The sequence below is a fragment of the Apodemus sylvaticus genome, chromosome 10, assembly GCF_947179515.1.
Source record: "Apodemus sylvaticus chromosome 10, mApoSyl1.1, whole genome shotgun sequence".
Lineage (NCBI taxonomy): Eukaryota > Metazoa > Chordata > Mammalia > Rodentia > Muridae > Apodemus > Apodemus sylvaticus.
Genome location: NC_067481.1, coordinates 12532532 through 12548709, shown reverse-complemented (window position 1 = coordinate 12548709; position 16178 = coordinate 12532532). Strand labels below are relative to the sequence as shown.

Here is a 16178-nt window from a genome sequence, read left to right as displayed (position 1 = left end):
CTGGGCACAGACTCCCTCCAGCACCCCTCAGTTTGAGTTTGTTTCAAGAATCAGTGGGTGGAGATAGTTCCAAGACATTGACAAGTTAATAATTATTATTACCTTGGTGTTGGTAGTTTAATAATAATTACTATTTTGGTCATATTTCTAACTGCAGGATAGAAAATGCAACAAAAAAGGCAGGGACCTCAGACTAATATACTGACTTGATAGTTTGATAGGAGACCCTCAAGAGGACTGTGAGCTGCAAACAGCAAGTCACTTTAAAGGGTTTAATTTCTGAAATGTGTATATGTGAGTATGTATGTTTATGTGTATATGTGTGTATATATGTGTGCACACCTGTGCATGTACACACATGCACCACAGGCACGCACACACACACACACACACACACACACACACACACATGTATTTGTGTGCATAAGTACCACAGCATATATGCTGAGCTCAGTGACAAGCCATAGGAGGCAGCTCTCTTCCCATCCTGTAAGCTTAGGGTTGAGTCACATCCTCAGGCATGGATGCAAGGTCTTTTAGCTGACCAACCTTGATACCTTTTTTCCCAATACTTGACTTTTTTTTATTCGATATAATTTTATTTACATTTCAAATGATTTCCCCTTTTCTGGCCCCCCCACTCCCCGAAAGTCCCATAAGCCCACTTCCCTCCCCCTGTTCTCCCACCCACCCCTTCCCACTTCCCTGTTCTGGTTTTGCCCTATACTGCTACACTGAGTCTTTCCAGTACAAGGGGCGGCCACTCCTCCGTTCTTCTTGTGCCTCATTTGATGTGTGGATTATGTTTTGGGTATTCCATTTTTCTAGGCTAATATCCACTTATTAGTGAGTGCATACCATGATTGATCTTTTGAGACTGGGTTACCAATACTAGACTTTTAAAAAGTTCACTGAAGGCTCTGTGGTTAGGAACACAGGACCCCTGGAAGAGCAGGTTCTGTTCCCAGCAACTGCATGGTAGCTCACAACTATCTGAGTTTAAGACCAGCCTGGTGGTCTACTAAGTGAGTTCCAGGACTGCACTACATAGCGGACTCAGTCTCAGAAAGTTCACTGAAAGGGCTGAAGAGCTGGCTTAGTGGTTAAGAGCACTGTCTGCTCTTCCTAGAGGTCCTGAGTTCAATCCCCAGCCACCACATGGAGGCTCACAATCATTTGTGATGAGATCCGGTGCCCTCTTCTGGCCTGCAGACATACATGAAGGCCAAATGCTGTATACATAAGAAAGAAAGAAAGAAAGAAAGAAAGAAAGAAAGAAAGAAAGAAAGAAAGAAAGAAAGAAAGAAAGAAAGAAAGAAAGAAAGAAAGAAAGAAAGAAGGGAGGGAGGGAGGGAGGGAGGGAGGGAGGGAGGGAGGGAGGGAGGGAGGAAGGGAGAAGGAAGAAGGAAGGAGGAAATTAAAAAAGAAGAGAAAATTTATTAAAAACATTCACTGAATATGTCCTTAGCATAATCGTGCAATTTAGTTAGCAAATGCTACCTGGCTGCACTATCTGATACTTCAGTGGGAAGACTTTTCTTCACAATTATGCCGATTTCACAAAGTCTCTGTGTTCTTAAGAAACCAAATGGGCTGGAGAGATGGTTCAGCAGTTAAGAGAACTGACTGCTCTTCCAAAGGTCCTGAGTTCAAATCCCAGCAACCACATGGTGGCTCACAACCATCTGTAATGAGATCTGACGCCCTTTTCTGTAGTGTCTGAAGACAGCTACAGTCTTCTTACATATAACAAATAAATCTTTAAAAAGAAAAAAAAGAAACCAAATGCCTTTTAAAAAGAGGAAGATCCAGGGGCTAGAAAGATGGCTCAACAGTTAAGAGCACTGACTGCTCTTCCAGGGATCCTGATTTCAATCCCCAACAACCATGTCGTGGCTCACAATCATCTATAATGAGATCTGATGCCCTCTACTGTCATGCAGGTGTACATGCAGGTAGAACACTTATACATTAAATAAATAAATAACTCTTAGAGCAAAACACATACACACACACACACACACACACACACACACACAGAGAGAGAGAGAGAGAGAGAGAGAGAGAGAGAGAGAGAGAGAGAGAGAGATTAGCCCTGTCATCAGTGTATGAGCCCATTAGCACACTCTTTGTCTCTTTGACCTGCTAAAATCTTAATCCTAGTGAGCAAAACAGTTTGAAATGGCTTTGTAAGATTTTAAGGCACTTATTTATTATATTCTCATTTTGGCCCCCTCCTCTGTTATGCCGCCCCTAGTGAATGGCCTCCTCCTTCTGTGCGAAAGCATAATTTCCTTTCCAGGGATGTCTCCAGTCCTTGCACACAGGAAGCATACTGCACCATCACACACATGAAGCAGAGCAGATCCTGAGTCATACCAAAAATGTATCTCTTTTCAGTCTCTTTTTTCTGAGAAGATTCTTGCACAATAAAGCCCGTGTTTGTTGGCACACACTTATCTCTCTCTTAGCCATCTTGGTCTGTTTAATAAAAAACAAGGAGAAGAGTCAACAAAAACTAAGATCTTAAGAGGAAATGTTCTGCAGATGTCAGAGCCTGGCTGCCCTTTACTGCAAAGGAAGGGCTTGGATTCTGGAATTCATAGCTTATCGACTGGATATCTCTTCTATTTTCTTCCCATTTGTTCTTCTCACTCCCAGACTCCTTCAACGCTGTATTTCCTTGAACGACATACAACATAAATACTACATTAACATTCTAGTTTGTACAATATACATCCATTTAAACACATGGGGGAGAGGGGGACATGAATCCAGGCTTGGATGACATCCTTTATATATAAATTATAAATCGACATCCCTTGCACAACATAATGGGTATATTAATTCAATGTGAGAAAACCACCATATTTTACTTTTCCTAGGAGGAAAAATTAAAATGTAAACATGCCGGAATTTTGGACCAGAAGAGTTTCTTTTCTCACATGATAAAGACAACAGTGTCATGAACAGTAATGGTACCCTGTGCAAATATGGGAGAATATGTCTACAAGAATTGAAAGTACTGGGTGAGGACCTCAGTCCTCTTAGGCCTTTTTTATTGTGGCAAGGAAATTTGGTTCTGTCTTTATAAGACATGAAAGCAGACATGCTATTGTATATATTATGAACTGAGTAGGGATATTTATCTTTTCAAGGTTGCCCTTGGAAAACCACACTGTGTGTGAATGTGTGCTTGAGGCAGTGGTAAAGTCAGCCTTGAGACTGAGATTCAAGTAGGCTTTAGCTAGGTATAAAATTCCTAAACTTTGACCTAACTTTTTCAACTTCTTGTTGTTGATCCTCTGGGAGAATCAAACTGAAATGGATTATAAAGGAAGTAGCTGTCATTGTAATGGGGTAGGCATACTATGTAAAAGTGTGTTTGATTGGGTCAGGGAAACTAGAAATGGAGATAAATGAAGCTAAGTGTTTTAAGAGTCACACTAGTAGCAATGTAGAGGGTGCAGGCTCTGTGGGGGATGAGCTTCACAAGAAACCATAACTTTCTGTATACCCTTCCCTGATAAGGGATGCTAATCATGGTAGGCACTATGCCCAATAATTTCATACTAGGCATCTGAGGAGGGTACCATTGTCCAAGGTATACCTAGTTCCCAGTCAATAAAGAAGTGGAGAATCTGAGGAGTTTCCATAGCAACGTTTAACTTCTTTTGTAGCATAACAACTCCACACATTGGATTTTCTTTTTAAGTAGTGGTCTTCGGAGAAGAAATAAAACATTCTTCCCCTGACAAATAGCTTGGCAGATTCTGCTGAGGATTGATTTGGGAGGATAAGGCTCTTTCTAATGCTGCTAGTCAGCTAAAGTTAAGCTAGAGCCTATTGAAAGGCACCACAGGGATTTCCATTGAAGGACATATCATGGTGTAGGTGCAGTATTTGGCAAGTCTAGTCATTCTGTCCTTAGGAAAGTAGTGACCAAGAAGAGGAAGTATGTGGTGTGTGTGTGTGTGTGTGTGTGATGTGCATGGATACCATGGGATTTGTAGATGGATAGATGATTTTGGTGAGGAGTAGGGCATATTACAGACTCAGAGATGGAAGCTAGCCCTGAAAGTCTTTGCCCTGTGCATAAGCAGTCAGAAGGAGAGTGCAGGAGCAGAGTAGCCCCTCTCCAACAGAAACTGCAAATCAGTCTCAGCATTTATCACTTGTAGCAAAAGTGTTTGCTGAGCCTGTGGGGTAGGAGGAGAGTTTCAGAATTTGGCTAATGTGTTCTTCCCGGCTCTTCAGAGAAACATGAAAAATAGACCACAATTGTATCAACATCTGGCAACCTAGAGATTTTTTTAAAATGTGAAAGAGGGAGAGATGTGTGGAGACGGTGAACAATAATCCATGTACTTTCAGGATTTGGTTTCTGGACTGTGTGGCCTGCTGATTTCAGGACAGGTAGGGCAGGCAAGTGGGACGCCAGTGGGCATGTGAACTGTCACAGCCCTGCATACAGACTGTGAAACAGCAAAGCTGGAAGCTCATTTGGAGCATCTGCATCTTAAAGCTGAAGAGAATTTCATATCTTCTGGCGAACCTCAGGCTGTATTTGCAAGGCTTTCGTGTGGTTAAGTGAAGTCGCTCACTTTAATGAGTGGTTTTCTTACTGATATATACTACAATGACGAATCTACAAGATGACTCAGTCTTAACAACACTTGTTACTGAGCCTAACGACCTTCGTGTGATTCTTGAGACTCACACGTACGAAGGAAAGAACTGATTCCCACAAGTTGTCTCCGACCTCCACACATATATCATGATACACATGAGCTTACCCCACCTCAAAAAAAAATTAAAAAAAACTTAAAGTACTGACTTAAATGTTAATCGTATTTAAAAAGAAATACATGTTCCACAGCAACATGTAAAGAAGTATTTGATAAAATAGCTGGGTCTCATAGTTCAGCCAAGCAGACACATGAAATTAATCATCACAACGTGGGGATCCATAGAGATATTTTACTCTAGCAGGACATTTCCCAGAAAGAGAGGTTTCAGAGCATAGTTGAACACAACTTCTTCCCATACCCTAATCAAGAAATCACACACTACTCCAGTTTTTCCAGTCTTTCTGGAAGCTGCACATAAAAGAAAACAAAACGGAGTAACTTCATTAAGTTCATTAAGATTTAAATTGTGGAAGGGAAGGGCTTGCTTAGACTGAATTACACAATCGAGTTACTTCAGCCAGAAATCACTTTTCTGGGAGGCTTGCCAGGGCCATTGATTCCATTGTGGTGTTCTAAGCCGGTCTGTGTCAACTGGCTCTTAGGTCTTAATCATTGGTAGAAATAACCTTTTAACCAACCTGTTGCCTAAAACTGGTCCACCAGGTTGGGATGGGATATTGTCATATGGATAAAGAATAGATGTTTCCTGCATGATGGTGGCATCCCAGTCATGTCAGAGATTCAAACAGAGAGCTACCTATTTCTCAGGAGAAAAATTCAGGTGAAGAGTCCAGGGGACAGTCCCATTGGGCTGGAGCACAGTAGCTACTCCCAGCTTATTTCAGCTTTTAAAAGTAAAACAACACGTGGCTATAAAGTAAGGGTTAGAGGCAAGTCTTGGTACAAAAGGATGGAGAAAAGATATCAGAAAGCCTGTGGAGCCAGGCAGTGGTGGCGCACACCTTTAATCCCAGCACTTGGGAGGCAGAAGCAAGTGGATTTCTGAGTTCCAGGCCAACCTGGTCTACAGAGTGAGTTCCAGGACAGCCAGGGCTACATAGAGAAACCCTGTTTCAAAAACAAAACAAAACAAAACAAAACAAAACAAAACAAAACAAAAAACAAAAAAAAACAAAAAACAAAAAAGAAAAGAAAAGAAAAGAAAAGAAAAGAAAGCCTATGGACTGACAAATGGAGAGAGGAATGTAGTACTAGCAATAGATAAATAATAGATTAAATAAATAAATAAATAAAAGTTTTAAGTCAGGGTGTCCAGGAGACCCAATAATTGCTCCAGTCAACATGAACATTCTTAGAGAGATGGGACAGCTTGAACCAGCCAAGGGAGCAACCACAGCCCTTTGTATCCAGAACTGAAACTAACTCCCAATCTCAGAGTTCCACTCTAAATCGCCCATGCAGCATAAATAAGCCCAGCAAAACATCCTCCTTGCTTGCTATTCCCTGTTCTCTGGTTCCTAGATCCTTGCTAGCTCTTGTACAAATAAAGGCTTTGCTTCAGCGTGAGTGAATATTATTGACTCTGCGCCAATCCACAAAACCCTGTTTACTGCAAACTCCTGCAGACAGCAAAGGGTAGGACCTTTGAAATAATACTATTGTGGTGAAGTGGCACATGCCTCCATATGCTTCAATACACCATGCCCAACAGATAAAAATGTGCAGGAAAGAATCTTATATTAAAAACCAAACAAAAAACAAACAAATAAACAACCTGTAAGTCTGAGAATGACAGGCTGAGATATAAAAGCATTTCTCTAAATGCCATCCTAAAAATTTGGAGAGAAAGTGTACTAGAAATGCCTGGAAATTACAGTTCATATGCATGTGTGTACAGCTGCAGCTTGGCAGCAGATTCACATTCAGATTCATGCAAAAATTGCTTCCAGAAGACCTGCTTACGTGTCTCACAATTACTAACACATTATGGGTACATGCCTACATCTTTACTTAAAATGAGAAAATATGACAATGCCTTTGAAACTACCCACTCCTTCCCCTGTAGACCACATGAAAACAAACCCAGAAACACTGAAACTCTCTGCATAAAATAATAATAATAGTTCCTCCCTAAAAAATTGTCATCGAGTATATGAAATCTCACTTATAACAGCCTAATACAAACAAAACAGAAGCAAAAAAATGAACTTACATGTGGAATGTCTGAAGAGAGTGTCCTGAGACCTGGCTTACCCCTGTCTCCTCACTCCAAGAAAATGGGTTCGATTTCTCCCTGGTCTCTATCACCTCCGTACTGGTCTCATTCTGTTTGCCTGTTTTGAGCATTCCCAGTCAGCCTGACTGCTTTTGGAGGAAGATTGTGGTTGTAATTTTCTTGGCCTGCTGAGCACTGTATTCACGTGACCACTCTTGAACAAATCTCTTTTTTATTGACTCCCAGCCAGTTCCCACAGCAGAGAATTACCAACCCTACTCATTTGACTAATTATAGTCTCAGAAAAATCTGTGTTGCTGAGGGAATCCACATTTGCAACTTTTCTGAGCCCTCCTCCCAAAAGACATTGGCAGATTTCAATAAAATAAAATAAAATAAAATAAAATAAAATAAAATAAAATAAAATATTGTCCCTTAAAAAGTAAATCATGAAAAGCTCAGGGCTCTGAGCTCTGGATTTATTCCACAGTGTTGAGGCAGATAATCTAATCAGGTTTCAAGCAGCACAGAAAGCAATATCTTGATTTTTTTTCTATATCATGTCTTCCATCCTGTCCATTACCTCAGTCCCTGGTCTCACTAGCATCAGTCAATAGGCTCCATCTTTAAAATGTGCTCAACATTACGTGTCACATTTTATACAAAAGAAGCCATGGATATGTTTGGTGGAGGTGCGGTGTGGTATGGGAGAAGGTATGGGCCCATGCTGAGGTATCCCTTTCCCCTGAGCTACCAGTCACAGTATAGTTGTATGGAGAGGGGAGTTGAGAGGGTAGAAACAGAGAAAGGCAGAGAGAGAGAGAGAGAGAGAGAGAGAGAGAGAGAGAGAGAGAGAAGTAGAGGCCAGTCATGAGCATGTGGAGAGAGGGGGAGCAAAATGTAGAGAGAAGAGACAGAGGGGAGAGCGAGTAATGGAGCAAGAGAGCAAGAGGAGTGAGTGAGGAGGGGTTGCCAGGTAACTGTGGGGTGGAGCCTAGAAGAGATGCTAACATTGTGGGTCATAGGAAACAGGCTAAGAACATTCAGCTATGTATATGAGATTGTAAACCAAGACTAAGGCAACCATAAAAGACCTTAGTTAAACAAGTCACAATTTAGCCGGGCGGTGGTGGCATACGCCTGTAATCCCAGCACTCTGGGAGGCAGAGGCAGGCGAATTTCTGAGTTCGAGGCCAGCCTGGTCTACAAGAGTGAGTTCCAGGACAGCCAGGGCTACACAGAGAAACCCTGTCTCGGAAAAAAAAAAAAAAGTCACAATTTAATAGAGAGATATTAGTAAGGAGAGACATGTGAGCCACTGTCCAGCTAATATTCAGAAAATTCTATTTCATTTTCAAAGCTAGGAAAAAAAAACAATGAAAAATAGTTTCTGTGTGTCAGTGCACCTTGAAAATACAAGTTGACAGAGATTATTTGTGAGTTCAGATAACATTCCCTGTAAACTCCAAGATTACACAATGGAACCCATCAATCAAGCAAATGCAGTTGGATCTCTGGGTTCGTTACCTATTCAGAATCCTGAGGTGGTTTCTGTAATGCTGGTTGAACAGCAACTGCAAGCTCTGTGGGGGAGGGTTTGTTGCCCAGTAAGAATTCATGCTTTTTAATCTTCCCTGACCGGATGCTCAAAGAAAAGACTTTTCTTTCCATAACTGTGGCTATCATCTTTGAAAAGAACCTTTACTTCACTTCCAGAAGCCTGCCACATTTGCTTTGTCAATGCTTCTACTGAGTTAGCCCTGTTTTGTTGAGGGTTTTTTTTTCTCCAATTTTTCTCTTTTTCCCTCAGAGAACTGATTTACAGATCATTGTGCCACACTCCACTGGGGCTGTCTTGCAAACATGCAAAGAGCCATGAACTACACATGAACTTATTGCAACATCCACACTACAGTATTTCATACTGACCATTTTTTAATACTAATTCACTAACTTGTGTGAAAACAGCATTTTTTTAAAAATCACCCAGTGTTCTGAGAGAACTCACTCCTATAAAAAGAAAACCTAGGAAATTTTGTTTGTTTGCTGTGTTTTGTTTTTTTATGAAGATGACTAGACTGTGAAGCCATGGGCTTGACAGAAAACTTGGCCTAGTTCAAAGGAGTCAGCCATGGTTCTCAACCTTCTAGTTACTGTGACCCTTTAATACACTTCTTTGCCAGGCAGTGGTGGTGCACGCCTTTAATCCCAGCACCTGGGAGGCAGAGGCAGGTGGATTTCTGAGTTCGAGGCCAGCCTGGCCTACAGAGTGAGTTCCAGGATAGCCAGTGCTACACAGAGAAAGCCTGTCTGGAAAAACCAACATTATTATTATTATTATTATTATTATTATTATTATTATTATTAATATATACTTCTTCATGCTGTGATGACCCTCAACCATAAAAATTATTTTCATTGCTACTTCCATAACTATAATTTTTCTACTGTTATGAATTGTAATGTAAATATCAGATATACAACCCCTGGGAGAGGGATCATGACCTACAGGTTGAGAAACACTGATTTAACAGTTTATCAGAGCCCTGGATGAGATACACTTATTTCGGGTTTTTAAACATGGTCTTTCCTTGGCCTGAATTACTGTTCTGGTCAATGTAATCCTAAATAGTTGTTATAATAAATGCTTCTAAAAATCTCAGTGATGGTGATATCACAATGCATTTTGCAGAAGTTCAGTTTTCTTCTTGATTGTTTCTCTCAGCTACTCCACTGTAGGATGTCAACATCCCTTCTCTCACCATCCCATAATTTTCAAAGGCGGACAGACGGCATCATTCCCTGCTCAGAATCTCAGCAACATCCTCCTTTTCCACTGGCCTTTAAAAATTCTTAAGCAGGTGATGATCTGTCCCCCAGGGATAATCTTCTTATGATACCAAGTGTGTCCTGCAGCATAACAGATACTATGGAGGAATCGCATAACACAGAAGAGGCATCTTTCCTGGGCCAATTAACATTTATTTACTTATATTTAATTGTTAACATTTATATATATTTAATTGTATATATAATTATACAATAATGTATAATTATATAAAATTATGTATGATATATGAATATATCATATGTGATTTTATTATATAATATATAATCATATACAAATAAACATATTTAATGGCTTTTTATTTATTAATTTTTATTTTATTGGCAATTTCGTATATTTATAATACTGAATTTAAGTGAGTTGGAGCTCCTATTTCCCCTCATCTCCATTCCCACCCTCTCTCACTAAAACCCTTCTTTCCAAAAACTCCCTTTCCTGCTTTCATATCTTCTTTTTATGTGCAATCCACTGAGTTTAATTAAAGATTTTTGCTCAAATGTAGTGAAAAGTATTTTCTGCAGAAAGCACAACTTCACAGCAGCTATACCACTGCTGTGGCACCCTCTCTTCTCCAACACCCAACAAGTCCTCAGGGATTTGAGGGCCCTTTTGGAAACCTGCATCCTACAGTGCCAAATGCAAATCATAAGAATGTATTTCAGAATGGTTACGACCATTTTCTAAAACAATTCACAGAAATGACCACATAGTGCCTCAAATTCTTAGTCATCTAAGTGTTGGTGATGTTGCCATTACTGTACTGTGCTTTTGAGATTAACATAGTTCTGAAGTTCTGTGTGGCTCAGGTCTGTTGTCTTGTTTTCTATCATAGAACTATCAGTTATAAGTCTGAGACAGTCTCACTGTGTTGCTATCTTTCTTAACCAGGAATGTAGGGGATGGGGGGAAGGGCTGATGCTAAGGTCCTGCTCCCCAATTGGTTCTTGATCTAGCAATAAAAACACTAGCGACCAATGAGCTGGGTGGAATGGGCAGGACTTCCAGGGAAGCAGAAAGATGACTTTCTAGATGACTCAGAAAACCCGGGGAAGCTGCAGGAGATAAAGCCAACCAGCCATGGTTAGTTTTCGGTTTTGAGTGGCTAATGGCCACTCTATCCTGGGGATATCCTGGGGATATCCTGGGATTATGCCTGGGGTGGCAGGAGAGGTTTAACAGTCAATGCCCAGTCATTGAGTTAGCAAAGGCATTTAAGATTAACTGGCGCTCGTGCTGGGGGTAGCACAGGTCGCTCCTGGAGCTTAGGCAGGGTGGCAAAACCTACATGCAACACAAGAGAAGGTACTGTTGAGTTACCAAAATATTAGAAACCTTTCTTGGTTGGCTCCCATGATCTGCCCCATCAACATAGTCTCGTTAGATTGTTTCACTAAAAGAATCCTCATAGCGCAAATAAAGTCTTAAAGGTCTGGTTAAAGCAAGCTGTGTAATGCAAGGATAATTGCACTGTTTGGGCCTTTGCTTTATTGAAAGAAACACATATTCTAATACTAATGGATACAGTGCCTTCTCCTGGGTGTATGCTCAAAGGACTGGAAGTCTCACCACAGAAATATTTGCATACCCATATTTACTGCTGTAACATTTCCAATACCGAAGAAACAGAACTAACCACCCTAGTGCTTTAATGACAATGAATAGGTAAGGAACATGGTACATACATGTAGTGGAATTTCATTCAGTTGTAATGTAGAATGAAAATGTGACATTTGCAGATAAAGAGATGCAACCTGTGTTACTTAAACTATCCTCGGGCTCAGACAAATTAACCTTATTTATGCTCATATATAGATCCTAGATTCAGATCTGTGTAAATCTGAATTCATGCACATACTCAAATGCACATGCATGCACACATAGTATAGATTATAAAATTAGAAAAGGGACCATGAGAGATTATAGAGGAGACTTGGGATTGGTGTCGTAGCTGTTTTTATTAGTATAACAAACACGTTGAGCAAAAGTCACTTTAGGAGACTAGGTATTTATTTTAACTTACAGGTTTCAGTTGAATTCCAAAGCAGGCAAGAACTTAAGGCAGGTACTGAAGCAGAGATCATGGAGAGATGACTCTTGATGGCTTGCTTGCCCTGGATTTTTTCAACTACCTTCCTTAGACATCCCAGACTCACTTGCCTAAAGATGGTAGCACTGAGAGTGGGCTGGATACCCTTCATTGAGAAAATGCCTGGGGCCAGAGAGAAAACTCAGTCCTAAGAGCACACTGGCTGCTCTTCCAGAGGAACTGGGTTCAGTTCCTAGCATATGGAGGCTCAGCGCTGTATATAATTCCAGTCTCTGAGTATTTATTTAATGCCCCCTTCTGGTCTCCGTGGGCATTGTATATGTGTGATGTGCAGTTTACATACCATCTAAATACCCATAAGATAAAAATAAAAGGTAAAGATGCCACACGGACATGCCAACAGCTCCTCAACTGAGGTTTCCTTGTTCTGAGTAACTCTAGTCTGTACCACGCTGAGAAAGACTAACAAGAATTATTAGGGAGGGGAACATAAAGGAAGGCTTTGGAAAACATGCTACATAAAAACAGAAGAGGGCTGGTGAGTAAAAGATGATCAGCCAGAGTGGTGGTGGTGGTGGGGGAAGAGGTGGGGGAGCAACAGAGAAGGAGCAACAAAAACAGACTGTATAGGAAAACACCACAGGGAAGCCCATTATATTTTTATTCAATTTTGTTTGTTTGTTCTGAGTACAAGTATGTAGACACATGTCTGACAACACCACATGAATGTGGAGGTCAGAAAACAACTTGAGGGATGATTCTTTTCTTCCATAATTTGGGTCCCACCCAAGAATCAAACTCAGGGCATCAGACTTGACAATAGGTACCTTTACCTGCTGAGGCAGTTTTCTGGACCTAAATAAAGTACCTATAATGCGTTGACTTGTATCAATTAATTTGTTATTCAAAAAGCCAGGTACTTCAACAGGGTCAGCATCAATGTCTCTTTTTAAAGTTAAAGGCTTGGAGCATTTGCTTAATGTCTACTTGAGAATTCTCCAAAGTGGAAGACAGTTGATATTCACATACACTATGAAGTTATAACCTTAGTATCAAGGGAATTTTTTCATATAATGTTTTCATATAAATTTATAGTTTCATGTAAATGTTTGGTTAATTAGTAGCAATAATAGTAGTAACAACAAAAATGTCTCATAGATAAGAGTCCAGGTAACCGTACTGATGTTGCAATAGATAGGTTGTAGCGTTCACAGACTTGGTAAATAAAGACGTACAAAGCCAGTCCTTGCACCTAGAAGTATCCCCTCTCCATCAGTTTTTCACAACTCAAAATTTCAGAAATGTTTCAGATTCATACGCAAATAGGCACGCAGTCATTTAATGGTTGCAAGTATTTACGTCCACCAGCTTAAAGTTGCTTTTGCAGTCACAATGGACAAAACATGTCTCCGTAACTCAGAGTCTGCAAACTGTGAGTCATGAGAAAAAGCAGTGAATGATGAACAGGTCGGTGAGGTACAAAAAACCAAATACTGTGCTGCTGGGAAAGCGATTGATCCTCTTCTCCCTAAAATCAAAATTGTTTACATTATACCTAAACACGGAGGAGAGAAAATAGTTAAGGTTTTGAAGTTCAGGCGAAGAAAATCAGTCTCTTTATCATGCTCAGAAGCATCAACACAATTAATTGTAAATGCAGTTTAGAACTCCACCCTGTGTGCAGCGTGACTTGATTGAGCGTAATCTGGCTGTGTGTTCAAACCTGTTCGCACATTGGCCATCAGAAAAAAAAATCTGACGTGAGTTTCGAAACTACTTAGTGCTACATTTGAGATGAGTAAGGCACATTGATGCTATCCGTAAGAGGGGCATGAGCTTGAAGATACAGAGAGTATTTCGAACTTTAAAGCTCTTCCTGTGGGAGGAGTTTCCACTTCACTGAGGAATTGGCTTCCTCATCAAAATCATCCAGCTCCTGCTCCTTGGAGAGCTCCAGGAAGACCTGGAAAAGAGAATGCATAAAGAAAAAATAAAGAATGGGAGGCACACCACGCTACCTCCTATAGCTAGCTGCAAATGATGCAAAGGTTATATACTTCCTAAGCTTATTTGATCTTCTCTTTTGCATGTATATGCACGTATGTATTTGGACCACATGTGTGTGTTGGTACGTGATATGCTGGTATCTGTGAATACCTGGAGTTGATCTCTGGTATTCTTTTAAATTTCTCTACAGACTTTATTTATAGAGGCATGGGGTACTCAACTGAAGCTAGAGTTCTCCACTTAGCTAGTCCAGCTAGCCAGATGCTTCCATGGTGTTAGGGCTACAGGAGTCAGCTGTGTCTACTTGGCCTTATATGGATTCTAGAGGTTCAAACTATAGTCCTTACACTTGATCAGAAAGAGCTTTATCCATTGTCCCATCTTTCTGGTTCCAAGCTTACTTTTTAGAATTATATATATATATATATATATATATATATATATATATATATATATAATCACTAAAATTTACCCACCTGCTCCAGAGTGGACTGTGAGAGGCTGTATTCTTCCAAGTCAAAGTTCTCTTTCACTGTGTAAGGAAGAATTCCCTTTAGGAGCTCATATATTTTTTTATTCAGGGTATTTTAGCAATTTGTGAACAAGAGGACACACAAATAATAAAAATATAAGATAATAACTATTTTTCGAGTTAACTACTAGGAAGCACATACACCATTCCGTCATACCAAAAGACAGACATGTTTCTGTAGAGATTTGGCAAAGGCATTAGAAGATGCAAAAGAAGAATAAAAAAGAAATCCAGAACATCAATATGAGATAAAGCTAAAACATGGCTCTCCTTGTGCTAGAAAACCCCCATGAGTCTCTTACATCTGCCCTTCTTTCTCCCTCAAAGGCTAGTGCTAAGCAATGTGTCCCAATGGGTCTTCAGCAGGAGAAGAAAAAGAAAAGGGGACCATGGTTCTTATTCTTTTTTATTCATTTATTTTTTTACTTATTCACTTTGCATCATGCTCACTGCCCCTCTCCTGGTCACCCCCTCCCACAATCCTTCCCCCACCACCCCTTCTCCTCCTGGGTATCCCCCCACCCTGGAAGTTCAACTCTCTGTGCTTCAAAAGCTGTTGCCTGTATGTGGGATATGTTCTTCTAACTGCACTGCCTTGTCTGGCCTCAGTGGGAGATGGCTTTTATTTTTCCATTTCCTTCCTGACACTGAATCTCTTGACCAGTGGCCACTATTTCTCCAAGGTGACAAATGCAACATCGTTCTGCTCCACACTGTGCCTTTCTATCTCTTTGGATCTAATGACAGTGGTAACTATTGTGCTTATTCAATCTCAAGATAATGCACTATGCTCCCGTGTAGTAACTGCAGACGTGATAACTATGGTGCCCATGATCAACCAGTCTTGCTGCCGTGTTACCGCTTCTTTCTTCCCCTTTCACTCTACCTTAAAGGGACTCCTACTATCAGCTTATAAAATAAGGAGGTAACATAGTAAGAAGACACATAAAATCCTGCCACCTTCCTGGCTATAAGCAAATATCACCTGATAGAGGAAAGCCCCTACATTTGCTCTTCTGATACAGAAGAATGAATCTATATGGATGTTTATGGAGCACATGTCAGTTTCAAACAGTTCTGAGCTTAGTTCCATCAATAAGTGTACTGCAGCTTAATGGTGTCTAATGACCCTTGAGGAAATGTTAATTGCCTGTCTGTATTTGTCACTTGTGCCATCTTCCCATCACAAGGAAGAAAAATGCTCCTGAACTAATGTTTAAAAATATTCCCCCCAAATGAGAACCTCAATGTTAGCAAATTAAGTACGAGAGAAGGAATATGCATTAGAGAAGGGTGTTGATGAAAATGCAAACATCAGAAAGCTTTTAAAGGAAGGCTACACTTTTCTGGGGAAGCAGCTTTCCTGGAACGAAAATCCCGTTGATTTGTATCTATTACAAATGCTTTCTGTTTATGAGAGCTCTATAGACTGCTTCTCATCAGAAGGATGACAACCTAACAACCAGGCCAAAAGTGTACAGTGAGATTAAAAAAAAAAAGAAAAAGAAAAATGTATATGGGTGGCCCTAACCACGTATCGAGAAGAAGGCACACGCTGGGAAGTGTGAGCTCTCAGCAGAAGGCAGTTGGCAAGGTTGAAAGCATAGCACTGGGAGGGGAGGCAGGAAGAGTTCCCCAGTGTGGATCTGAAATGTCCTTCACGAGCCATCCAAACAGTCCTCCGTTTGCAATACTAACTTGGAAGCTATGGAGCATTTAAGAGACAGGGGGCAGCATTTGGGATGTGAATACATAAATAAATTGAGATAGATAGATAGATAGATAGATAGATAGATAGATAGATAGATACATACATACATACATACATACATACATAGATACATAGATACATAGATACATAGATACATAGATACATA

At 40.4% G+C, this 16178-nt stretch overlaps 2 protein-coding genes across 6 annotated transcripts in view; both read right to left on the bottom strand.

The window, feature by feature from the left end:
- The window catches only part of LOC127693648 (ABC-type organic anion transporter ABCA8A), a 76200-nt gene extending 69158 nt beyond the window's left edge, over window positions 1–7042 (bottom strand). For all 3 annotated transcript variants that reach the window (XM_052194657.1, XM_052194659.1, XM_052194658.1), the window contains exons 1-2: window positions 6865–7042; window positions 2380–2481 (exon numbers count right to left, since the gene is read on the bottom strand). In XM_052194657.1, coding sequence (XP_052050617.1) covers window positions 2380–2475 — 96 coding nt within the window. In that variant the 5' untranslated portion in view covers window positions 2476–2481; window positions 6865–7042. The remainder of the gene's footprint in view (window positions 1–2379; window positions 2482–6864) is intronic.
- A 4609-nt stretch (window positions 7043–11651) lies between these two features.
- LOC127693645 (ATP-binding cassette sub-family A member 9) overlaps window positions 11652–16178 on the bottom strand; it is a 76407-nt gene continuing 71880 nt past the window's right edge. For all 3 annotated transcript variants that reach the window (XM_052194651.1, XM_052194649.1, XM_052194650.1), the window contains 2 exons: window positions 14246–14301; window positions 11652–13725 (listed from right to left, as the gene is read on the bottom strand). In XM_052194651.1, the coding sequence (XP_052050611.1) occupies window positions 13627–13725; window positions 14246–14301 (155 nt within the window). In that variant the 3' untranslated portion in view covers window positions 11652–13626. The remainder of the gene's footprint in view (window positions 13726–14245; window positions 14302–16178) is intronic.